Raw genomic sequence first — 27116 nt, forward strand, 5'->3', positions numbered from 1 at the left:
GTCGACGAATCGTCTTATGCTCTCTCTTACCCACGTGCGTACTGAAACATTCCATCACATCCGCTTATCAAGAAAGCGTGACTCATGAGAGGAAAACAGCTTTCCACTTGTGCCAGGAATAAATGCGAGAGAGCATTGCAAACATGTATGCACACACAACATTGTGGCGGCGGAGGGAAACCCGTTTATGGAAGGCTGCTCGGGAGCTCCACGAGAAGCAACAGCCAAATATGAGACTCACATGAAAATGGATACTGGAGAACGAGAGATTTTCTCCGTCCATTGGGGGAAATGAGAACAGATCTTGGTACAATTGGGAAATCAGCGAGAGAGAGGACAAGATTGTTTCGTTTATTGTTGTCAAAATTTTTCCTGATGACGTTTTTAGTTTGGATTTTCCGTGCGTTCGATTGTTTGCCTTCGGAAGGTGTCGGGTGTTCGTGTCGATTAAAGTTAGTGATATATGATGAGCTGATTGTTTTTGAATGCTTAGTGTAGACGGATTACACGTTTTCTTTCCAAAGGATTTACGATAGTGCAAAAGTTTGAAGAAAATTATATGTTTTTTTCCCTAATGAGGAAAGGTATCATTCCTGGCAGACTGGAAGAGGATATAAGCCATTAGAGGAAATCAAGAAAACCATAAGAATACAGTCACCTGATGGTGTTGGTGTTATTGTGGGATGTGGTGTGTATAATAGTGACTTTTCATACGGTGACCAGAAAATAGTGTAACCGATTTACAACTGTGGAAAGCATGAATGAGCCATCATATATAACAATATTATTTAAATTTAACATCACAATGAAACAATGAAAATGGACTTACGTGAAAACGTAATGCCCGGTATTACTTTCCATGTTGGATATGCGGTTCAAAGTGGTTTGCTTCAAACATTTACCTACAACGTGCTTTAGGATTAAATCAAATCTTTTTTCATTTTTTCTATTTTGATCTTGCAAAGCCGATTTGACGATTTTGCCGACAATGAGGCTTGAGACAGCATTTGTCGATTGTCTTTTGCTTCATCGATTTGAGAACCGTTTCTGTGCATATATTTAATGTACAAATGAAACCTTACTATCAGAGAAAGAGATTAGTTTTATATTCTGTATTTCCGTGTTGAAAATAGGGATTTGCTTTTCACGGAGTCGTAGTAGTATTCATTCACAGTTTATGGAGCTTGAACTAGGCGAGGATATCGGCTATTTTTCGGGAGCGATTTGACGCTTACAATGTTCTCAGCCAATTTATTGTATTTTTTATGAAACATTTGAGAATAATTGTTTCGAATGTGTTCCTTACTGATTTGTTCATAGCAGCAATTTCATTGTTAAAATGTAAATCTTGAAACTCGAGATGAGATTCTGCATATACTTTTTTAGTTACAGTGAAGAATTTGAATAGACAGTTTCAAGATGCAAAATCACGCACTGATTACCACAGACGCCGATAACCACATGCAGCTGGTCACTCTATCCATCCATTCTTGGAAGCATTATCAATCTGCTCGCGGGTATCCCCATCATCGGTAGTGGTGCGTTGCGAGTGGCACTCGTGAATTCCGGAAGGGAAACTACATGAAAAGCGCCACACTTCTGCTTGTGGTGGTGTATATACACAGCATGGAGTCAAAGGATCTGTGCGAAGTTTGCACTTCTGCCGATTTTCTCGCGATTTTTTCCTGGACTGATCAACGGATGAGAGTATTTGTTGAGAGTGGTTGGGTTGGAAATTTTGAAATAGTATTGTTTGGATGTGTTGGCAGCCGTCCCAAAGCATCATCCAGCATCGTCAGGTGGTGGAGTGTGGGGTCAGGGAAAATAATGAATGAAAATTTCTTAACCGACGGTAGGCTTACTTTCGTGGATGAAAAAAATTGCCTGCTTGCTTAGGAACGGATGCAAAGAAACACGCGTGATGTGTGATGTGACAGTGGAGAATATCAGAGCATATTAATGAAGAAAAAGTGATTTGATTGCTCCTGTATGAGGAGAGGATAAAACATCAACTAGAAGAGAATGATCTACGTCAGTTTGTGGAATCTCATTCACGAGCAACTATGAAAATTTAAATGTGAATCATAATAGTTAAGTGTTCACCAGAGAGTTTCACCCTAACATAACGGATCCAATTTTATAGTGGCTGAATTAAGGCTGTCAACTGTGCAGTACATTTAAACTTGAGAGGTTTTTCGAGGAGAGAAGATAGCCAATTTATTATCAGCAGAGGATTTAAAAAGTGTGATGTTGATGTGTTGACATCAAATTCAAGGTGTGATTGTGAAATTACAAGCGATATTAAAACTGAGTTTCAGCTTATCGCAACAATATTAAGTGACTGTGAAAATGGAACGGGTGTGGAGAAAAGTGAATCAGGGTCTTACAATTAGATCCTCGTCTACGAAGCAACCTCAAACGACGGCCACAAACACAGCAACGACCGGATGCCTTCCGGTGCTCGTACCGGGGCAGCCACATTCAACGGATACGACGAGTTCTGCCGGTTTCGGTGAATCCCAAGTGGTTGCCGTGCAGCAGCGTAGAAGATCTAATCCTACACAAGTTAATACTGCTTCGTCAGAAAAGCGGAGGCGTCGTCGACGCCGCAGTCGTCCCAGCCGAGACGGGTGAGTAAGCAAAAACATTGCACGTTAGCTAATAATGTGTCTGATCACTTAATAGACTATTGTTGAATTGAAAAGCATGGGTTGTTGTACTGTGAATAGAAAGACATTGGTGGTCTTGTAAAAATTGCACAGGTCTTATATTAAGGGGAGTTCGACCTGGAGATCGAAAAATTCGAATTTTTGATTTTACATTTGCGGGTAGCCTACAATATCAAAAAGGTTAACTACTCCAAATAACAGAATGTAACTTATTTGTAAATAATTTGCTTCATTTATTACAACGCTTCGATATGAGGTCAAAACGCATCTTGTTCTATCAACTGATTTATTTCAGGATCTGGTTGATATTTTTTAAGCGTGTAAAAATGTATTTTTATTTAATATAAGCACTAGCTGACCCGGCAAACTTCGTCCCGCCCAAAATTTATTTTTCGTTATCACATCCACGTTTTCTTACTAAGCGCTGTTCATGGGTCCAATCGCAGAATTATTCATTGATTAATCTTCTAATCTACCCTTTAAAATCACCTCTTACTATAAAATTCCTAGTACTTCTACCAAAACTCGGCATTATAATATCAGATTATTTTCAGACACAATTCTCGTTCAAGATTTTTCAACCACTTGCAAATAACATGTTTCTCCGTTACGTTACATGCCAAATTTGGTTTTATTTGCTTGATTAATTCTCGAGTAATGCGGAAATTTGTGTATCATTTGTATGGTTGAAGTGTCACACTACCGTAAAAACATTTATTGCACCCTAGGGCGTCTTCGTAACCTAATTGGTTGCGTGTCCGCTACTAAGCGAACGATCATGAGCTCATAACTCAGGGCCCCTCAACTGACCATCTTTGTGTATTATTCTAGCTACTATGTCCACGCAACAATCATCATGTGAGCGTAATCCCAGTCCCTTACCGCTCACATTTTCGGTAATTGGCACTATGAATAACGCAACAAAGGAAGCCTCATATCAACAGTCCCGCTGTGAACAGCCCATCTGTGAACATTCGAACAATAGCAATATTCTTACGCCGAAAAAGGCGACATGTGTTGTGCATCGATAGAATTAGGAATTCTCTTACGCCTAAACGGCTGCTGTGTTATAGATAAAAGAAATGTTTATCGATAGATAGCGATACTCTTACGCCTCAAAATGGTAACAGTGTAATATACAACAAAAGTTATCTTAAGATAAAAAAATGTACACGAATGAATTCGGCTCTGTTACAGCTGAATTTGCTAAATGAGCCTAATAAAATAAACTGTTGGGATAAAAAAAAATATTGCACCCTGAAACCTCCACATGCCAAATATTTGGTTTTATTTGCTTGCATACATTACATATAATACAACATACATACATAAAAACCAACAATAATCTATAAACAAAAATGAAACAACTTCATGTTACATAGAATATTGAATGCTACTGAAATTGAAAAAAAAAATCATTTTGGCAAATTTTTGAGTTTTTCAAAACTGCAACGTGTTGCTTTGAAAACAGACTATTCAAATCACAAAAATCTTTCATAAGCAGGAGCCAGCTCCTGCGGGAATGGAAGAGTACCTCAATAAAGTCATTTATCCTTTCCGGGCACTGTTCGGTGGGGGTCTATGAGCCTTTGATTTTTGCCATTACAAATCTATACGCGTTACCCCAGGGATTTGCATCAACGTCACGGCAAAGTTCTTTAAAACATCGTCTCTTGTTGAGCCTGATTTCCCGTTTCAAGATTTTGCCGCTCTAAGTACTTCCCTGCGTTCTTCTCTGTCTGCGGGAGACCAAGCCCTCTGCATGCTCCGCCTAGCTCGAAGACAGCTAGCGCGTAAAGAATTAATTTCTTCGCTTCACCAGTAAACTGATTGGCATACGTTTTTTGGTTGTAGCATTCGTGGCATGGCAGTGTCACAGACTCTCGTTACAGTCTGTTCAGTCAGTTCGCTCACATTCATGTTGGGTGGAGTTCGTACACGAAGTGCTTCGATGAAGAGATCTTTGTCAAAACTTTTAATTTTCCACCTCCGTTCTCTAGGCCTTGATCTTTGAGTTGTTGACGGCTTTCGACTGCCAAGATTATATCGAATGGCTTGATGATCATTGTTGGTAATCGTCGCACACTCTCAATCCACATTCATCGCTAGCATCGCACTGCAAAAAGTGATCTGTCATAGATTCTCGACCATTCCTGCGGAAAGTGCTGGTTGTACCTTGATTGGCTTGATTCACTTCTAGTTTCGCAAGAGCATCCATTAGATCAAACCCTCTCGTATTGGTGAGTCTACTCCCCCACTCCACTGCCCAGGCGTTGAAGTCTCCGCCGATGACGAGGGGCTTCCGACCAATGAGCTCTTCGGTTAACTTGTCGAGCATCAGGTCAAATTGTCATTTTGTCCACCTCGGGATGCGTAGCAACTGCACATAAACACTCCGTTGATTTTGGCAATCACGAATCCTTAATGTGCCCTGGACACTGTTTCCTGAATGGGGTATTCTCCCATAGTCATTATAGCTGACCTTCCCGCCTTATTGCCCAACCAGTTTCTGTTATTACGGTGCACCCTGTATGGTTCGGCAATTGTTGTGCCCTGTCACAGTGGTTAAGTTAGATTTGGATTACTTCCATTTTTCTTTTGGCAGCCAATGCTTCTTGGAAGACCGAACATCTTGGGCCTCCAGTAACGTGATCATTCTTTTCTTCAGCTTTGCAGAGCAGACATTTCGATGGTCTGCTACAGTCTTTAGCTAGATGTCCCGTTTCGCTGCATCTTAGGCAAAGCTTCGATCTATCGGAACCATTGCAATTTGTCGCATGATGCTCAAACCACATGCACTTCAAACACCTTACAATTTGTTGTGTAACTTTAAGGGGATATATAGTCCACCCTACTTTCACCTTGCCAACCAACCTCCAACATAATAGTTGCTGCGTTCCTTGGCAGTCTTATCGTGGCTATTTGCGTGCCTCCGAAAGCCTTCCGCAAGTGTATTGATAAGAAAGTGTGTGTACGAGCGTCATCTATAGACGACGTCAGGGTGATACTGCACATCGATCACACCAGCGCGATATGCATACTTTGCAGTGTTCCGTTCAGCGATATCACTCCGCTGTTATAGTGAAAGAGTTAATCGTCGGATCTCTTTTCAACTTGAACAACATTTCACCGTTCTGAACGCGTCTCACTTTAGTCACATTCTCACCAAGGTTTTTTAAGGTGAAGGTGGAAGCTAGCCACAAATGGCTGCCACAATGGCGCTCATTTTTTTCATCTCCCTCCCTCACCCGTCGCCCGAAAATCAATAATTCTGCGAAACAGTGTGAAGAAAATGATCGTTTTCGCACACTTCCCATCTAGTAATATCAACCAAACTCAAATCGATTACTCACAAGATATTAAATTTTCATCTGCTGTCGCACTGTATATCGAAAAACGTCGGAAAACTCGAGCTAGTGCTCTGGAAGTTAAATTTTCATCTTTCAATTTTCGGCAATGGTTTTATTTGTATTGGTGAGGGCATCATTATTTTTTCGACACTGATGCCAGACAACATCATCGAAACAGCTATAAAAACCATTCAATAAAATGTTATTCCTGAGCCATAGCGTTTCCTCTCATGAAAATCAATAGAATAAAATTGTGTTACAATACAATTCAATACAATTCAAAGTCAATACAATTATTATTTTTACGTTTAATGGGTCTATAATGTAACTTTAACATTGGGTGAGAAAATTGTATTGCCGAGCTCGGAACACTGCGACGGCTGCCTATGCTTTCAAAAACAGTAAACAGAAAAGTGTTACAAAATAGATGGCCTCGGCCAACGAAGAGAAGGGTTAAGGCTCTCCAACGTGAATATATGAAAACAATACGATCAACGAAGGAAAATATTAAGGAATTATCAACATCGAGCATATTGTCTGGTCGTGTATCCGGTTCTATGCTGCTCGCTCTCAGCTCTCTAGAGCACTGAGAGCAAAAGGCAGACAATCGGATATCCCCGTCCGGGATATCTTAGGTAGCCGTGATCCTGATCTTCTGCTTCATCTATACCTGTTCCTCAGAAACGCCGATGTCAAAGTTTAATGATGTTTCCTTCGTTGTGTCCCCGTTTCATATCCCTCCTATCCGATCGATAAACTTTTACTTAGTCGCGGCAATACATACACACACTCTTTACAGATACACGGGCCAAAGGTTGTGCAGTCCACTGATGATTCAACAAGAGCCAAAGGTTGTACCGCTCATGACAACTCTACACGAGCTGATGATTGCGCCGGTTAGTGACCATTCTAAATTGGATTCCTCGAGTCGAGAAGACGCACCACGCTAGATATGGGGTACATACTAGGGGGGCGTTGCTGATTAATGGTCAGCTGCATCCAAATAGGAAGTATCCCGTGTCGGGCACACGTACAGAGCATTGGAGACAGCAACATCCCAATTACGAGAACACTTGTAATACTAACCTCGAGCCGACCGCGAGTAATCGGTTACATATTACTAACATAGATAATAAGAAAAACTGTTAAAATATTGAACTCCGGCCCCGTCAGGCTAACGCCATAGGAGCCTTGATAAAAATATATATTTTGGAAAAAAAACATCGAGTTACTATGCGGAAGAACTTGTTAATACCAAAAAAGCCCTAATTCGCATGTGTTATTAATTTGCTCATGTTACGCTCGCGCATAATCAGAATTTTGTTTCATATGCAAATGCACCTTCTATATATTTTTATACAGGGTTTTCCATTTCGGGCTTCCGAAAGTATACAGCCCTGCGCTGACAACCGTTTGACATAGCTGTCAACCAAAGCGTCATATCGTTAGTTGAATGTCTGCCATTTTACAATATGGATCGTTTTAGCATCGCACAACGTGTTAATTTTGTTAAATTATACTATAAAAATGATGAAAAACCGGCAAATGTTTTTCGAGCATTACGGACGGATTTTGGTCGTCATGGACGGCCTACAGAGCACACAATCGCTAATGTAGTGCATAAATTCGAACAAACTGGATCCGCAGCGGATATTGTGAAACCTGTGCATCATCGTAATGTGCGTTCGGCCGAAAATATTGCTGCTGTTGCTGCCAGTGTGGAGGATGACCCGAATGTTCCGATTCCACGGCGTGCTCAGCAATTGGGCTTGTCAAACACATGATTGTGGCGAATTTTGCATTTGGACTTGCACCTACATCCATATAAAGTCCAACTGGTACAAAAATTAGAGCGTGGTGACCATGGAATGTGTCGGGCATACGTCGATTGGGTGAACGAACAACAGCAGGAAAATGCTGAATTTTCGCATCAAATTTTCTTCAGCGATGAGGCACATTTCGAGCTAGATGGCTATGTGAACACCCAAAATTTCCGTATATGGGGCTCAGAAAATCCACACGTGATTGTTGAGAGGCCATTGCATCCGCCAAAAATCACTGTTTGGTGCGCATTATGGTCTGGTGGAGTCATCGGGCCGTATTTCTTTGAAAATGAGGATGGCGAGACGGTAACTGTGAATGGTGAGCGCTATGGCCGCATGTTAACCGATTTTTTTTGCCACAAATTGAAGATATGGATACGGATGACATGTGATTTCAGCAGGACGGCGCCACGTGCCACACAACACGACCGAACATGGCCATATTGCGAACGAAATTTGAGGGACGCATAATTTCGCGTTTTGGTGATGCCAATTGGCCGTCCAGATCATGCGATTTGAACCCGCTAGACTTTTTTTTGTGGGGTAATGCGAAAGACCGTGTCTATGCCAACTCTCCGCAAACTCTTGAACATTTGAAAGACAACATTCGTGAAGTTATGACCGAGATACCGCCCCATATGTGCCGAAAAGTCATCGAAAATTACCTGTTCCGGATCGAGGTGTGCGAGGAAGCCCTAGGTGGACATTTGAATGATGTTGTATTTCACACATAATGGCGACACATAATAATTTGAAATAAAAGTTTCATCGAAATTCGAATTCTAAGTGTGTTTTATTTCAATTTACTTTCGGAATTTAAAGTTGGAAAACCCTGTATATAGAAAACAAATATCGCATTGTTTTTCATTTGTTTGTATATGAATATATTTCTAATTTCTAAAAAGCAAATCGACACTTCAAAGTGCTAGAATATTCCAAATGTTCAAATAATTCCTCTACTTATTAGCAAAGAAACATTCGAAGACCATTTACATTTCATCCCCTGTTATGCAACAGGAACTTGCCCGAGAACAACCCACATGTTCTCCTCCTGTTCGACAACAGGGACAAATCAATAACAAAATCTTTGTTAGACACAATTGACACATATAGCAATATTTAAACAGAAATCTTTTTTTTTCAGAAAAGTTTAACCAACCCAAAATAAAATTGCATACATAATTTTTTCTCGTATTCCTTACATTATGCTTTTAAATTTTTCTGTTGCAATATATCACTAGCATAGTCATTCAAGGGCGCCATTATAAAAAAACGTATTCAAACCGAAAATCATCGCCATATTTGTTGCTCTCAAATTTCAGTCTCAAGCACTTCTATTCGTTTCATGTTTTCACTAAAAACTCATTGCATACCTTCATCGCTCTACCCTCGTCGCCAATTGTAGTATTCGATCAGCAATTGAAACACTTGAGAACTTTTATAAAACCGAGTTATATTTTCCCGACACTTTCCATCCACGTGTGTTCACTCCTCTCCCTGTCTGTCAATCTGCTCTCTTTCTACTTCTGACCTATCAGCATTCTATCCTGTCATACAATGCCACGAGGCGCCCGATACTACAACGGGTATAGTCAGTCAGATAGTCAGCTGACTATCCTCAGATGACCATGACTATGCAGAGCTCTGCTCTGTATTATAGTATGTCTGAAAAAGAACCTGAAACTGTGTCGAGGGATGAATGTTCAAGGGAGTTTTACTAAATACTCTACCATTAACGGAGCCTGTGGACTGTTGTAATTAGAGTTCTATAAAGAGTATACATACGAGACATATCGCCCGGTCGATTGTTTTCAGAGGAATTCTCTCGGCTTATCTTTTAAGGTTTTCCAAAGATAACTCTTCGTCGTCATGGTAAGATTTCTACATTCGCGCGATGCATAACGGAAAATGTTGCCGTGAATAGTGGTTTTAAAGGAGTTCTCTCGATTACCTTCTCAGGTTTCTCACTATTAACACTTAGCCGTCGCGATTGGATTTCGATAGAAAGTACGTGCGATAAATAATAGAATATACAGCTGGTCCAATTAATTGTACAGGGTTTCCTTCTCAAGATACCCAAATATAATCTCGTAATATAAATTCACCCTTTTCTGAACAGTTACAAAAACACATTTCAAAAACAGTTGTCTCCTATGATCAAAGTTTCGTCCGTGCCTAGACAGTCCTCTTCTACGTTTCAATGCATACCTCAGATGAGTCGGTTCCCAACAGACGAATATTAGGATGAATTATCTTAACTTGTAAACTTTCACTCTCATTCTTGTTTACGGTCGTATCTGACTTTCGAACGTGTTAAACCTTTCGCGTACAACATCGAGTCTCACTCGTGGTGTTAGAAAAAATTAAAGGAAATTTGGAAAATCGAAAATCTATTTTCGATGCCAAATGAATTAAAAATTAATAAAACTGGTGTCACTGGTGATCTGGTGTCATATCGAAAAAAAAATTTACCTGAAAATCGACCTTCTGGGACTTGAATAATTGGAATCGAAGCTTTTAGTGCTTTGAGGCACCTTTAAATCATGTCCGATTGAGTTGAAAATTTGCACAAGCCATTTTTTGGGCCAATAAACAAAATTAACATGGTCGGTTCTTTAAATCTGATGATTAATTTTTGTCCATACCTTCATTGCCACTCAGGCTTAGTCCCAGAAGGTCAACTTTCGGACAATTTTTTTTCGAGATGTCCCAGATCTCGAAGTTTTATGCATTTTTAAGTCATTTGGGATCAAAAATAAATTTTCCATTTTCCAAATTTCCTATGAAAGATTTTCAAAGATTTTCTGGACCAACAAAATTTCTTGCTAACCAACTGAACAGTAAATCCAATTAACCTAATTAACCACCTTTCATTTGGTTCCTATAAAGTTCCTGCAGGACCTTCCATACCGTGATATTTCAGTTTGAATGAAAAATTACCCCTTCGTCTTTGAAGACGAATTATTCAATAAGCAATCATTGCACCACAAATAGAAAGCCAGTTTTGAAAACTCCAATAAATTCTGTACAAGGGTAATTTGTTACTTTGACAAAAAAGAATTATTTAAATTTTTTGCATCGATTTCAAAAAAGTTCCAAAAACAGGATTTTTATAGTGCTTGAATTCTGCAAATATCACAGTAAGTTCTAATGTTTGCAGGCAAATTTTTAGCCTGGTGTATTCCCAAAACATCTATGAACGTTTCATATTGATACGTTCAGCCGATTTTTCAAAGTTTGGTGTACATTAAAGGCGCATTTAATTGCGAATCACATCGAACGATTCGTAACTTTCGTTTTCATGCATTTGTAGGTACGAGGATTGCAAGAAGTGATTGTACTCACCCGTACACATACGAATTTCCACACATATACGCACTCCACAAACTCATAAAGACGAAAGTTACGAATCGTTCATTCTGAGAGTCGCGTAGGATTTGGTACTTCTGGTACGATTTGCGATTAAATGCTACTCCAAACTTTGAAAAATCGGCTAGAAAAAACGGCTAAACGTATCAATATGACACGTTCACAGATATTTAGGTAATATAAAAAAACCGATATGGAATGCTTATAAGCATTCCCTTTCGAACAAAAATTATAGGAGGTTGTGTCCAAGATACGACCGCATTGTTGACGTAGAACTACGCTGTTATTTTATATATGTCGCTTGTTTATACCTTCGGATATTATTCTATAATGCTGTGAAATTTTAGAAACAACTGCTTAGTAGAATAATCTCTGAAATGATTTTTTCATTGTAGAATCAGTTGACGATAATTGATTGATGATTCATTCTTGCCCTCGCAAAACAATCGTATGTCGCAATTTATTTCATGTCAATGCATTGAAAATTTACCTCGAACGCTATTCCGGTGGCCTTTTTCGAAATTGACACAGACTTGGCTATAGTCGATTATATACATGTTGCACCAGCACCATTATTCCATATCTCATAACTACATCAATCTCATCACATAACAATAACAGCAATCTCATAACTACATCAATCCCAATAGGAAGTATCCCGTGTCGGGCACAGGTACAGATCATTGAAGACAGCAACATCACAATTACGAAAACACTTGTAATACTAACCTCGAGCCAACCGCGAGTAATCGGTTACATATTACTAACATAGTTATAAGGCAAACATTGTCGAAATATTGAACTCCCGGCCCCGTCAGGTTGACGCCATATGAGCCTTAATAAAAATATATATTTTGGATAAAAAAAAAGACGGGTGGGTAATGTCGGGGACATAACCGGAGTGACGTAGGACTATACAAAGGGAACAGCTTTTGCTAAATGTATATTTTAAATATATTGTCTTATTTTCTTCTCCTACGTGAATACCTACCTATCTACCTGAAATATGGATTAGTTTACTGTTTACTCTTTATGAACATTTTGGGAGTTCTGAAAGAACCTGTGGTGTTGTTTTTGCGTTTTTTTACAAACTTTCTCATTTTTTTCTCACTATCTTATAGTTGATTCTTGATTTTTTTCTGAAGGCTTTGTACTTATTAAATGTTCAACGCCGGGCATCTTTTGGCGTATGCACATGTCGTACTATCAAAATAATGGCTGTGATAGGGAATTCATAGGTGGTCATCAGCTCATCACTATCATATATTTCACCATTGAGCACATTACCGTACCGTACCGTACCGTAAACTGTGGCTTCGGAGACGAATGAATTAGTACATTTTTTTAGTCTCCGCAAACAATGTAAATAAAAATGAAAAAGAACTGAGGTTTTGGAGACGAACTCTACGATCTATCGAGAAATAGACTAGTTATAAGCATTCTTAAAAACCAACAGTAAATACAGGGACGGATGACCTTCGGATTGAAGTCCTTTAAAATAAGAACAGAGCAGCAGGAAATACATAGCTCATCATATTGCTCCTTAGTTATGTTTCTATACAATGCAGATGTAACGTCAGACAATTTTCAACATCAGTTATCAACCAAAGAAAGCAGTTCTTGCTATCGAGAAAATTCGGTAATGCCATCCTGCATACAATGTGCTGTAATTTGAAGCCACTTTTAATTCGGAAACCATATCTGGGTTTGTGAAAACTGAATGATCAATTTAAAAGACCCTAACCGCCAATAAGCTCAAAAACAAGCATAAACAAAATAATTCAGTTCATATTATATGTCATATTATGTCACTTTATAATGTATTGGTATTGTGAATAGCTTTTAATAACTCTTCTTTGAATTGTTTAATGACACTGAAAAGCGCCGTCTTTTACGGTGGCTGGTTTTGCCACCGGCGCTTTTCAGACTGTATAAACAAACTTTTTCCTTCTTCTACCTGATGCCGTTTTGCGATTGCGTTTGCCTCTCGTCTGTTCTGTAGGCGGGTTTTCTTATCGTCGCGAGCAGCTTTGCCAGCTAACTCGATCACTACGGCGGCCGAAACTATATAACGCCGGCTAGGTGGACTGGTGCACTGGTATCAACGCGCTCGGCCTAGCTACCCTTGCGGAGCAATTGGCGTATACACCTACGGGGAACTGCAAGCCAACACGGTTCGAGCGGGATTTTTGGAAACTCCTTTGCCATGTCCAGACATGGCTGCTTGTGTTGGTTTGTTGATGTGATGTGATGCGAAACGATGTGGTGTACGGTTTAGATGAGAATGATCGCTATTTTTAAGCTGACTGGCTGGCTCGAGAATTACGCATGTGTGAGACTGCGACCAATGTTTCGTTCATATTTTTTCTTTTTCCTTTCCAATCGTGCTTCATTGTATTTCGCTGCTGCTCTGGTTGCCCGTTTTGGTCGGTACGATTTGAGGAGCACAAAATGGACCAATCAATAATGGGCACATAGTGCATTTGGACAATGCTTGATATTTCACAATTATTCAATTATTTAGCTCAAGAAAAATGAAATGTTATTCGTTATGATAGATGCGTAGATATATTTCCTATCAATTGATGCAAAAACCTTTGCGATCTATTGAGAAATGCTCGAGTTATAAGCGTTCCAAATCTTGCATTTTTTCCTACTTGTTTAGTGCCTAGATTTTCATTTTACCCCCTATATCTTCCGGTTAGACGTAGTCCTACGTCAAAAAAAAATAACTACATCAATATATCTTTGGCACCGCATGTAAACAACAACAATGACAACACTTGCAAGTATCAAATATCATGCTACATGTTATTTAGTATTGCCTCAAAGGAATCGCACCTCTAGATATCGTTCGTACAAACTAAGCGTAAACCAAGCGCCAAACAAGCGTTCACCATACAGAGCCATACATTGGTGGCTTGAAACTACTAGCAATATAAACATTTCTCATCATTTTGCGCTATTCTCAAAAGAAACGCTTCTGTTAATATCACTGGCCTCGAAAAGAGTTGCATTACTTTCTTATGCTCGAGATAAGCGCAGCTGTCTCCCTTAGTGGAGGAAGTTTGCTACTGGCAAGCAAAACCTAATCACATACAAAATTCCAGAACATTTACTTTCTTGATGACTAAACAAGAGAAATAAACTCTTTTTGTTAATAACAACCTCGAAAACAGTAGCAATGCTTCATTATTATCAATATTAGCGCAAATGCAATCCTAGTTGAAGGCAGTTTTGCGACTGGAACGCGAACCCAAATAACTTATAACATTCCAGTAAGATATTCAAGATGCTTAGTATTCCCAAATAATTTTTTGGTGCACAACCTTAACGTCTGCTTCGCCATAACGTCAGTTTAATGCATTGATGCATTCTCAAAGGCACAAAAAAAGCCCTTATGAAGACGGAAAATAAACAATGTTAACTGCTTGGAAAAAGACCACACAGTTTGTACTCTGCTGTAACACCCATCGATGCGAATTCGCTGATGAGTTTGTCAAGAGCGACCGCCTTCACCACCAGCGGAGGGAGCTTGATTTTGGTTGCTGCATGGGCGCTTACATTTTCGACCGACGCGCCGAAATCGCCTACTTCGCTGTTGTTCGGTGCGGTGTCACATTCGCGAAGGCTCGGTTCAGTGCGAGCGCTTTTCACTGCACCAACACCGCGTGCATCATTAGATGACGCTTACCTCGAAATCGTTCGTTTTTTGCAGGGCTCGAGCCTGCCTTCCTTTTCTTCTTGCTCATCGCACACTACGCGAAGCGTCCAATTTATGACGCGGAAAGAAGAACACACGATACGAATAACGCGAAAAACGAACAGAAAAATTAAACGACGATTTCCAAGTTGGATTACCGCTGCTGGGGTCCAATCTTAGATCGAAGCGCAGCGAAAGCAAAGTGAACTGGATTACTCAACAGTCCGATGAAGAATGAAAGTTTGCCTCAGCGAGATCCACTATTTATACTCTAGGCAAGTATTCCCCTTCATTCTTCTTCTTTTCCTTTGTTCACGGAGACTTTAAATCCTACGATTTCCCCTCCGTTGGTCGTTGATAAGTTGCTCGTTATTGATAGCTCTGTTCGGGAAAGCACTCAAATGGACAGAACAAATGTATAGGAAAATAGAAACACTTAAAGTTTTCATTAATTTAAACCATTTACTAACAAGGGGATTCTAATGTATGGCATATTAAACAAATCTTACGGAATTTCCGATTCGTTTAGTATGTAAATCGCCAAATCCGTTCGCGGCAAAAATAGTTATTAACGTTAACTTTATTTCATAAAAACGTGACCTGTTTTCTGATTTGACACCCTTAATGAAAGACGTAGTTCTACGTCAAAAAAACCCGATATGAAACGATGGCCCTAAAACGTTTAAAAGTTTCCATAGAGTTGCTATAAAACCGTGGCACTCAACGTGTTAATCAACGAAAAGTTATGCGATTGGATCCATGAACGTTTGTTTAGTAAGGAAATGTAAATATTTTAAAGTATTGATAGCAATCCATTTTGAGCGGGACGAAGTTTACCGGATCAGTTAGTAACTGCATAAATTTGGTTACGTTTATCATGGGAACATTTGCTTTTTTTTTTATTCCACAGCAATTCACAAAGCGGAGGTCATTCATCCGGCGGTCATCACAAGAATCACTCATCTTCGTCTCACCGTAGCAACAACAATCAAATGAGCCTAATGACCCAAGCGGGTAACGAACAATCACTCAGACAACGTGCCGTCGCCCGGCTTAAAATGTTCAATTTTAATCTCAACTGGGATCTGCACATGAATCAGTGCAAACCATGCGGGTAGGTTAGAATACATTTCCCTAAGTGCACCCCGATCCCTTCCCACAACCCGTCGCTTTCAAACGGCGATGGCCTAGTTTTTCTTGTCTTGTAATGAAAAATAGGACATATCCTTTACTGAAGGTACGCTTTTTTGTCTTTCGTTTATTTCTATATTTACAGTCCTAAAAGTGGCAACATAATAACCCGACGTCTTTGCCGGAATCGTCGGGGCGAGGACAACGAACTGTACCGTTCCAATAGCTTTAAATTTGAACGTTTCGAACGGAAGGAGCAAGGAGAAATCGGGTCAAGGACGCTCCGAAAACAGGTAAGCGTTGGGTTGTGGATTGTGGGGGAAAAGTACGGAGAGGGGTTCTAATCATAGCAACAAGACGGGTCTATGGTACTAGGTGAGGCGGTTTCGTCACTAAGTTGGTTAGGGGAGCGGTATATGAAAACAATTAGTTTTAGCAAGTTGGCCCACCTTAGGATATACTTCTAGGCGCCTTGCATAGCAATTGGACAAAACGCATTCATTCATACGTTCATTCATTGCAAGTGGGAGGGAAGCGTTCGTAAATTGCTTGATTGCTTTCGAAGCTTTTGTCGTTATGTGGCGAGATTTCTTGGTATCATCACGTACAGATGGCGGTGTGAATATTTGGCGCGAAAGCTCATTCAAGCGGCTCCATCTATGGCGAGTTGGTGATTTTTCATATTCTATACAGTGTGTGGCAAAATTCTAGAAATCGTTCATCGTAAAGTATATTAATTTCGCGTGTGTTCAGCAAACACTATATTTTATCGCTTCTCAGTCGCTAGTTCTTTTCATGACGATTATTACTGTCTTTCGAATCCAATTGTTCCGTGAGAGTGGAAGACTATCCATTCAAATCCAGTGTTAATCGAAATGAATAGTACTTAAGGTACTATGGGGGAAGGGAGAAGTTAAAAACGTTTTTTTTACGAAATTCAATTTAAAAGTTATCTTAAAAATCAAAAACATTACTAAATTTGAATCTGTTTGCAGTATGTACAAGGTATGACAGCTGACTTTCGGTCACACTGAAATAATATTAATTTTCTAATTTTGACGTAGGACTACGTCTTTCATTTCTATATCGGGGTGTAAAAATTTTCGAAAACGAAAGCGTTACGCCGGAGACCGAGATTTTGAGCGTTAATAGCTCCTAAACAACTGAACGAAATGGTATGATGAACACTTCATTCGAAAGATAAAATGTCTACGCGTTCTATACTTGTTACTTTCTGATCCAAAAACTTGTTTCAATAGTCTTAAAATTGCTTTCAAAACAGGCTATTGAAAACACCAATCGGTATATTAGCGAGCGCCGCTCGGAAATCCACTCAGTTCAAATTGAACAGCGATTGGAGCATGTTGTCGCTGTTGTGGTGAAGCTCTTCGTTTATCGTGAAAGCGCGGATGAACGGTGTCACCAAGAGCCTGTTTGTGCACCTTAGGCCAGAAGGGAATCCATCAGGAGGAGAGTGATGCCACAAACGGTTCCCCGGGAAGATCTCGACGCAGCCGCTACACACACACATACACGTGCGGAATTCTTTCCGTTTGGATGCCAAACAGCATCGAGAAAGATCCGGAAAATAATCTGCCAGTTCCTCTGGGAATTTAAAAATACATTCATGTGAAAGAGTTTATTTGAATGTTTTCTATCCATGTAACACTGTGACCAAATATGTTTCAATCAAGTGCTATTAACCCCCCTGTACTCGCGTGCAAAGTCATAACACTTATTTGGAGAAGAGGGTATGATTGAATGAAAAAATTCAACAAACTATGTTTTCTTCGTCTCTATTATGTTTTAAAAGCCATCTAATTCAGCCTTATCAAAACAGAGTAATTTTTGATACTCCAACACAAATAACGAAATTCGAAAAGTAAGCAACTGAATATAATTCATGGAAGTTTAAAGAGCTATAAAATAACATAAAAACGTATTCATCGGTTGTGGTTTCATTGGAGTAAGAATCGGAACATAGCACATATCATAAAGGTTCTGGAATATAAAGTTTGCATATTTCTAATATTCTTTGTATCTGTATTGTTGGTAAACTAAGAATTATTGTCTTTTTTTAGATGGTTTTTAAAATGGTTATAAAAGGTTTTCTAAGACCTTCCTTTTCTTTTGTTTTCTTGTCAATATTGTCCATTATAAAAAAATATTCCCGAAACTGTAACTGTTAAAAGTTTACTGTTTACAATTCTTCCACAAGTGAAATTCTTTCACAAGTGTGTATATGTATGACCATTATATTTAGCGAATAACTATACGAAAGTTAAACATTCATATTTTGCTTTTGAACGTATCTAACGACGAATAGTTAATATATGGATCCGTTCAATCCAGTTACAAAAGGTACTGAAATCAAATATGAATAGTCCGGTAATGATTTCATGCATCATATTCAATAAATATTCCACGCCACTAACATTAATTTATACATTTCATTCAACAATATTCTAGAATATGAAAAATGGCACTTGTCCAAAAAAGTTACTCCTATACACGCGTCGGTGTGTCAGACCGAAAGTGTTAAAAAAGTGGCACTCGTCCCCTTTGTACCAACACATGCGATACGCTAAACGATGACGAACGACGAATAACGAAGCTAGAGACAATCGCAAAGTCGTAGTGTTGATGTTTTCTGAGAAATGAACGAATTATTGATTTCTCGGTCTGACAGACCAATGCGCGAGTATAGGAGTGTTAACAGATGGTTATCGTGTTAGCATTAACCACTGGTGGGCTTCCAGTATCGAGGAAAATGTGGAAATATCTAATCGTTACTGAAAATAATCTGTCAGTTCCTCTGGGAATTTAAAAATGAAGCCATGAAGTCTAAGGAAATCGGCATTGCAAAATAGATGCAAGCTGCGGGTACTTTTCTACTCGTTTGCGTTTCTGGAAATAGGAATGTTTCTCTAACACAGACTTCAAAACCATGGAGCCAGGGGAAATTGGCATAGCAAATTAGATGCAAGCAGTGGATGCTTTTGTACTCGTTTGCGTTTCTGCAAATTGGAATGTTTCTCTAACACAGACTACAAAACCATGAAGCCTGGGGAAATCAACATTGCAAAATATATGCAAACTGCGAATACTTTTGTACTCCCTTGCATTTTTGCAAAACGGAATCTGTTTTCTCAATACAGAATCCGAAACCTAGAAGTTGGGAAAATCAGCATTGCAGATACATTCATGTCGGCAATACTTTTATACCCCCAAGCATTTTTACACTCCGTAATTCGTTTTGCTATCACGGTCCACAAAAGCGGGTACAAATGTAACGCTTTGGCTCGATTATTCAAGACTACATTGGAAGATATCTCTTCATGTCGCCAGCTCACTGATCTTCTACGCATACCGTTTGATGATTAGGTGAAATGTTAATAACTATTTGCTGCGAGAACTACTAAATTGGGATTTGTTTGTAATTGAATTCGTGAATAGTTTCATTCATTCACTAGTTTAATCAATACACACAAAAGATGAGGAACATCCGAGGTGGGATTATTGCTAATTGAAGAAATACAATCGATTACTATGCCAACGGCAGTCCTACGTCAACCTTGCGATTATATCATAGGTATAACCCATCCATAGTTTTTTTTCGTACAGCGGGGTAAGTTGAAACTCTGAACTAACATGAGTATAATGTGCGGTTTTGCTTCTCAAACTATCTACAATTGATTTTTGAAACACTAAATTGAAGGAATTACATATAAACTATTGGAAAAGAGGGTTTTGGTACGCGTGAGATGTGGAGAAGGAGTAGGTTACACACAAAATGGACAGTACATACTAGGGATTAATATATGAACCATTCAAATCACGAATACTATTTTAGGTGCTTGCATGTCAGAGTAGAGCCACTCAAAACGACCTTTAATTAGCTACATGGGGTTATTCATATATTGAAATATTAGGTTGGGGAAAAATTTATCCATTATTTTCTCGTTGGCTGGCTTTAGTGATCAATATCTCGTGTAATATTGATCATACAATATCAAGTTTAGACTCGTTGTAAAGGTGGAATTTCACACATAAAAAAATCTTTTGCTGCAACAGTAAAATACGAGAAATTTAATTTATTGTGTTCCCTCAGTCAACGCAAGGCCACACAATTCCGAGAGCTTGATTGGGGTGTTTTAATGTATCCACCGTATAGTTCGGAACTGGCACTTGAACTGGATTCTCGATCAAGAGAAGATTGTAAAAATCTATTGCTATGGTTTTTCGCTAATATGGTAGCCTCTATGGTAGAGACATTGTGAAGCTACCTCCAGAAAGGCAACACATTTCCCAACAAAATATTTGACCAAAATCGAACATTCCGAGACATATTAAAAATAGTTTTGAATTTCACTCAAAAATAATGGATTACTTTTTCCCCAACCTAATACAGGTCGGACTCGATTATCCGGAGTATTTTATTTTTGATTTTCGGAAATTTAGAATAATTTGTATAATAATTCCATATTGAATAGCTAATATGGGTCTCAAATGAAAGGGCTTGACTAGTAGAACACGGTTATTTATGAAGGGCTTATATATAGTAGATCACATTAGATCATGAAAAATCCAAATCCAAGATGGCCGCAATCACAAAATTGCAAATTACTTTATTAAACAGTTTTATTTAGCTTGAACTGTTCGTATGTATGTTTGTATGTCTGTAAGGTTGTCCCACAGTAATAGAAATTTGACCAATAGAAACTGACCGAATTTATAAAATAATTTTATCTCTGCTGTCATTTTAAAACTGCTTATCTTCTTGGATTTTACAAGATTTGGCCGTCGATACAAAATAGCTGATTCCATATAATCTTAAAAAAAAGGTTTATTGAGATATGTGTATCAAACGAACGAACATGACTTGGAGAACACACTATGTATTTTCTGCAATCTACTAAATGACGATATCAAATGAAATTTTTTGACTGATAGAATACAGTACAATGGTTTTATTGTAGAGAAATATTCTAATGAAACAGATAATGTGAAAAAAACTTTTTAAGTTAATAAACCGTTTAACTTAAAAAGTTTTTGTGATTAAACATAATAGTGTACTAAAAGCTAGAAAATAATTAGGCAAGTAGCAGTTAGCAGTTATCACACCTCTCCTTCATTAGTCTAGGGCATTGATAAGACTAAAATAAAATCGAGGGGCACGTTGGATTTTCATTATCCACATTTAGCGACTTCATCATATGGTGAATGGCGATGGACGGAAGACGCTATTCAACTAGGGGAACATTAAACACTTTCAGGCTCACCGAAACTTACTAGTAAAGAGTGATTTTAGAAATTACTTTGAGTTTATAAATAATTTCCGAAATGGTAAACAACCAAATTAAATGAAACGAGTGCGTATTCCTACGCCCTAAGCAGATGGGTCTTTTCTTTGGTGTTCTATTTTTTGTGTTTTGATTGCTTGAAAAAGTTTTGTAGCTGTTGATCGTTGTGCTGATATTTGACATTTAATAATGAACGCGAAGCTACCTCAACCTAATGCAACCTAAATCTCTTTACCAATTTCTCAAAAGAAATGATATCTCTGTTTGATTCCTTCCATCCTCATCAAACCAAACTACCCCACTCGCTCCATCCTAGTACTAAATCCTAATCCTGTCCAATTAATCTAGTGTTATTGACGTAGGACTACGTCTAACCGGAAGATATAGGGGGTGAAATGGAAATCTAGGCACTGAACAAGTAGGAAAAACGCTTATAACTCGAGCATTTCTCGATAGATCGCAAAGGTTTTTGCATCAATTGATAGGAAATACACCTACGCATCTATCATAACGAATAACATTTCATTTTTCTTGAGATAAATAATTGAATAATTGTGAAATATCAAGCATTGTCCAAATGCACTATGTGCCCATTCTTGATTGGTCCATTTTGTGCTCCTCAAATCGTACCGACCAAAACGGGCAACTAGAGCAGCAGCGAAATAGAATGAAGCACGATTGGAAAGGAAAAAGAAAAAAAAAATAAACGAAACATTGGTCGCAGTCTCACACATGCGTAATTCTCGAACCAGCCAGTCAGCTTAAAAATCCCCGCTCCGCTGCCGTAACGATCATTCTCATTCAAACCGTACACCACATCGATTCGCATCACAACACATCAACAAACCAACCCAAGCAGCCATGTCTGGACATGGCAAAGGAGGAAAAGTGAAGGGAAAGGCAAAATCCCGCTCGAACCGTGTTTAGTTTCGGCCGCCGAAGTGATCGAGTTAGCTAGCAAAGCTGCTTGCGACGATAAGAAAAACTGCATTCGGATCAGAACACATTCGGTGGACATCAAGACAACAGGCAGTTGCAGCGAGTGGCGAGTGGCAAACGCAATCGCAAAACGGCAGCTGGTAGCAGAAGAAAAAAGTTTGTTCTTTATACAATCTGCTTTGGTGGCAAATCCAGAACAAGGCGGCATCGAGGGCGTTCTAAAGGGTTTTTTTTTTCAAAACCACGAGTACAAAGTTTTCTAAATTGGAACCATTCCATAAAACAAGGCGCTTATCAGGACCATTAATCCTTTCAAAAAAGAGTTTAGGAAATACAGTTCAATGCTTTCTAAAATAATATCCAAAATAATAATAAAACACAAATTGACTTTTTCATAATTTGTTTGCCAGGATCTGATGAGTATGTGAATTTGGCAGTTGTTCTGAGCTTATTGATTTTCACCAATTCTTAAATAGCTTCTAGATTGAAAGTACAGTAATTTACACTTATCTCGACATTTAGCTAATTGGACGGACCTGTAATGCGACATATTTAGTTGGACATTTTTGTAAACATAGAGTTCGGGGTCCAAATTATGACCCCACATTGAAAGTCGACACTATACCACTGTCATCGCAAATGTTCAATTACAGGTTAAAATTAACTCCAATCCGACACTGAGTGGTGGTAATGCGACGTGCCATTGAATGTAATTTACTGTAAAATATGTCACAAGCTGGATGGGAAGAAATTTTCCAACTGTGAAAGCTGTGGCGAGTGGCAAACGCAATCGCTAAACAGAAAGGTTTAGCCGAACAAGATGGGGATATCGAGTGATAACAAAACAATAAACTCTTCAGATTGGAGATAATTTTGTGATCCTGAAAAGGACCCTTTTTAGCCTGCATGTGAATCCAACGAGCGAACAAATCGTAATGAATGTTTTTTTTTGCCATCGCTGCCTTTTAACGCTCATTCGTTCGTCTCGTTGGACTCGCCCCTTTGGCTGAGTCTGCCGATTTGTCTCTATCCTGTGAGTGTGTACCGCTAAAGTACAAAACGCGCGGATCCGCTGAAAAATATATCATTCTCTTTCAAACTGTAAATCAGTGTGGTTGTATGGCATCATTTCACATCACATCGCATCAACGGATTGGTGCCGGAGCACCAGTATACCTAATAGCGGTTATGGAATTTCGGCCGCCGGAGTGCTCGAGTTGGCTTGCAAAGCTGCTCACGACAATAAGAAAACCCGCCTACAAAACAAAGCACATTCGGTTCGGAGGCAACAACTAGTTTCAGCGAGTGGCAAACGCAATCGCAAAACGGCAGCAGGTAGATGAAGGAAAAAGTTTGTTTATACAGTCTGCTTTGGTGGCTAAACCAGCCACCGTAAAAAACGGCGCTTTTCAGGGTCATTAAACCATTCAAAGAAGAGTTATTAAAAGTTATTAACAATACCAATACATTCTAAAGTGACATAATATGACATATAATATAAACTGATTTATTTTGTTTATGCTTGTTCTTGAACTTATTGGTGGTTGGGGTCTTTTAAATTGATCATTCAGTTTTCACAAACCCATGCTTGGTTTCAGAATTTAAAGTGGCTTCAAATTACAACACATTGTATGCAGGATGGCATTAACGAATTTTCTCGGTAGCAAGAACTGCTTTCTTTGGTTGATAACTGATGTTGAAAATTGACTGACGTTACATCTGCATTGTATAGACAATTAACTAAGGAGCAACATGATGAGCTATGTATTTCCTGCTGCTCTGTTCTTATTTTAAAGGACTTTAATCCGAAGGTCATCCGTCCCTGTATTTACTGTTGGTTTTTCAGAACGCTTCTAGCTCGTTTATTTCTCGACAGATCGTAGAGTTTGTCTCCAAAACCTCAGTTCTTTTTCATTTTTATTTACTTTGTTTGCGGAGACTACAAATCTTACAATTCATTCGAAACCACAGTTTAAGGTACGGTAATGTGCTCAATAGTGAAATATATAATAGTGAATGAGCTGATGACCACCTATGCATTCCCTATCACAGCCATCATTTTGATTGTAAGATATGTGCATACGCCGAAAGATGCCCGGCGTTGAACATTTAATAAGTACAAAGCCTTCAGAAAAAAAACAGGAAGTGGGTTATATCTATGGTATAACCGCAAGGGTGGCGTAGGACTATCGTTGATTTAGAGATCATTTGTTTGAAGTTGAATCTAAATCCATCCTGAATGAATGAATAAATAAATATTTGGGTGATTTCAAAAACGAGAGTGTTACTTTGAAGACTCAAGGTTTTATGCATCCAATATTGGATACAAAAAACCTTGTTCTGAAGAATAATCTTCAGAAGCTTTCCTGTTAACTGCACTTGATTGACAAATCACAAAACCAAATGTATGTGGTCGCAGTATTATATGGATAGAAAACATTAAAATAAACTCGCTTGAATGTAATTTTCAATTCCAAGGGGAACTGGCAGATTATTTTTCAGCAACGATCATTTCTTTCCAGGTTTCCTCTCGATAACCAGCAAACGAAAAGAGTTGCGCGCGTGTATGTGTGTGTGTGGCGGCTGCTTCTATGTCTTCCCGAGGAACCGTATTTCGATGCTGATACTCTCTTGGTCACCTTCTCTTCTCCTTCTGATCGATCGGCTTTTCTGCGCTCCCTCACAGTTAAAACAAACTGATTGCATTTCAGGTCAGGTCAAGCCAGGTAATGAATACCTCGATCCCTCGCCGTTCAGCTCGTTCAGTAACGATGTTGTCTTGTCGATGTCCTCAGGCGTCGTGCACAAATTACGTAACGCAAAAATCCGGATTTTGAACCTCCCCCCCCTTTCGTAACGCAATTTCCTATCTCTAATAAACAGAAAGTAACGCAACATCTAACCCCTCCCCCCTTATCGCGTTACGTAATTTGTGCACGACGCCTCACGAAAAATGAATGGGTTTCACCACCAGAATATCATTTCAGTATGCTTTTCGTGCGTGATTGAATCGAGAGAAGGTGTAGTTTACGATGGCAATTTGGAAGGCAAACTAGAGGAGAATGAACTCTCTGAGTATGAAAATTTCGGCGACTGAGCAATAATCAATTGAAAATTATATAATTTTGGCGATACGAAACATTTTCCGTTTTTCATGTTATGCATCCATTATTGGATACGAAAATATCCTATTGATGGGAAAGAATAATCTTCAGAAGCTTTCCAGCTAATTACACTTGATTGAAAAATTACGAAATCAAATGTATTTGGTCGCTGTGTTCGCCATATAATTAGAAAACATTAAAATAAACTCTTTCGCATGGATGTATTCTTCAATTCCCAGGGAACTGGCAGATTATTTTTCAGCAACGATTAGATCTTTCCGGAATTTTCTCGATGCTGTATGGCATCCACACGAAATTTCTCATTTCAGTTTGGCCTGCAAAAAACTTTTCTGAACTCTAATCCATCAAATTTGGAGCCCTGAAAAGGGCCGTTGATTATGTGCTAAGCTAATATAGCACCCTCTCCTTGGATTCGACGGGCCAGCTGAATGTCCTTGGGCATGATGTGACGCGTTTTACGTGGATAGCACACAAATTTGTATCTTCGAATAAGCCTCCTGCAGCGTCATAACCGCGGAACTTTGGAAGCGCAAGTCGGTTTTGAAGTCCTGAGCAATTCCACGAACCAAAAGCTGCAAAGGTAGCTTGCGGATCAGCAATTTGGCCGACTTCCGATAGCGATGAATTTCACGCAAAGTTCCCGGTCGATAGCGATGTGGCTTCTTCACCTATCCTGCGGCTGGTGCGCTTCGTGTGCCTTACCACTGAAAGACTAACCTGCTATCTGCTTGGTCCCAAACAAACGAGTCGTCACGGTGCGAGAGTAGAGTAAGAAATGAACGAAAGCAAAGGAAGCGTCATTTTATAACCTGTTTTCGAAGCTATCATTAAGCTATTGAAACAATTTTCCGACTCAATAAATAGCAATCATATAACTCTTGGACATTTTATCTTTTGTATGAAATGATTATCACTGTTCCGTTGATCCGAAGCAGAATGAATCACGCTTAAAGAAGGAATGGATTTTTTCTTGGAATTTACTCAGCAAAAATAATGCCCTTTCCCAACACTTAAAAACGACAAACGGTAAACAGTTTCATCAAAGTGATTTCTTCGATATGGGGATATATTCACTACATCATGTCATGTATTTCATATTCTTCATTATAAAATCCATATCCATGGCACCTATCGGTATCGAATTATCATCGACACCGCGATTTTCGCTAAATGCTCCTTTCAGTTCGGCCTGTAAAAAACTTTTCTGAACTCTAATCCATCAAATTTGGAGCCCTGAAAAGGGCTGTTGATTATATGCTAAGCTAATATAGCACGCTCTCCTCGGATACGATGGGCCAGCTGGATGTCCTTGGGCATGATGTGACGCGTTTTGCATGGATAGCACACAAATTGGTATCTTCGAATAAGCCTCCTGCAGCGTCATAACCGCGGAACTTTGGAAGCGCAAGTCGGTTTTGAAGACCTGAGCAATTCCACGAACCAAATGCTGCAAAGGTAGCTTGCGGATCAGCAATTCGGTCGACTTCTGATAGCGACGAATTTCATGCGAAGTTCCCGGTCGATAGCGATGTGGCTTCTCCACCTATCCTGCTACTGGTGCGCTTATCCGAGCTGCTTTCGTGGTGCCTTACCACCGAAGGACTAACGAGCTGTCTGCTTAGTCCCGATGAAACGAGTCCTCACGGTGCGAGAGTAGAGTAAGAAATGAACGAAATGATGATGATGTTGAATTAAAGAGGCTTT

The 27116-nt window shown here is 39.2% G+C and overlaps 1 protein-coding gene across 2 annotated transcripts in view; it reads left to right on the top strand.

Moving 5' to 3' along the window:
- The first annotated feature begins 437 nt into the window (after positions 1-437).
- The window catches only part of LOC129770376 (uncharacterized), a 411645-nt gene continuing 384966 nt past the window's right edge, over positions 438-27116 (top strand). The window contains exons 1-4 of one of the 2 annotated variants that reach the window (XM_055773168.1): positions 438-452; positions 2144-2630; positions 15825-16028; positions 16191-16338. In XM_055773168.1, coding sequence (XP_055629143.1) covers positions 2350-2630; positions 15825-16028; positions 16191-16338 — 633 coding nt within the window. In that variant the 5' untranslated portion in view covers positions 438-452; positions 2144-2349. Of the gene's footprint in view, positions 453-1879; positions 2631-15824; positions 16029-16190; positions 16339-27116 lie in introns of those variants that run through there. The other variant, XM_055773167.1, reaches the window with a different exon arrangement.

This window comes from Toxorhynchites rutilus, chromosome 2 (assembly GCF_029784135.1).
Source record: "Toxorhynchites rutilus septentrionalis strain SRP chromosome 2, ASM2978413v1, whole genome shotgun sequence".
NCBI classification, from domain to species: domain Eukaryota; kingdom Metazoa; phylum Arthropoda; class Insecta; order Diptera; family Culicidae; genus Toxorhynchites; species Toxorhynchites rutilus.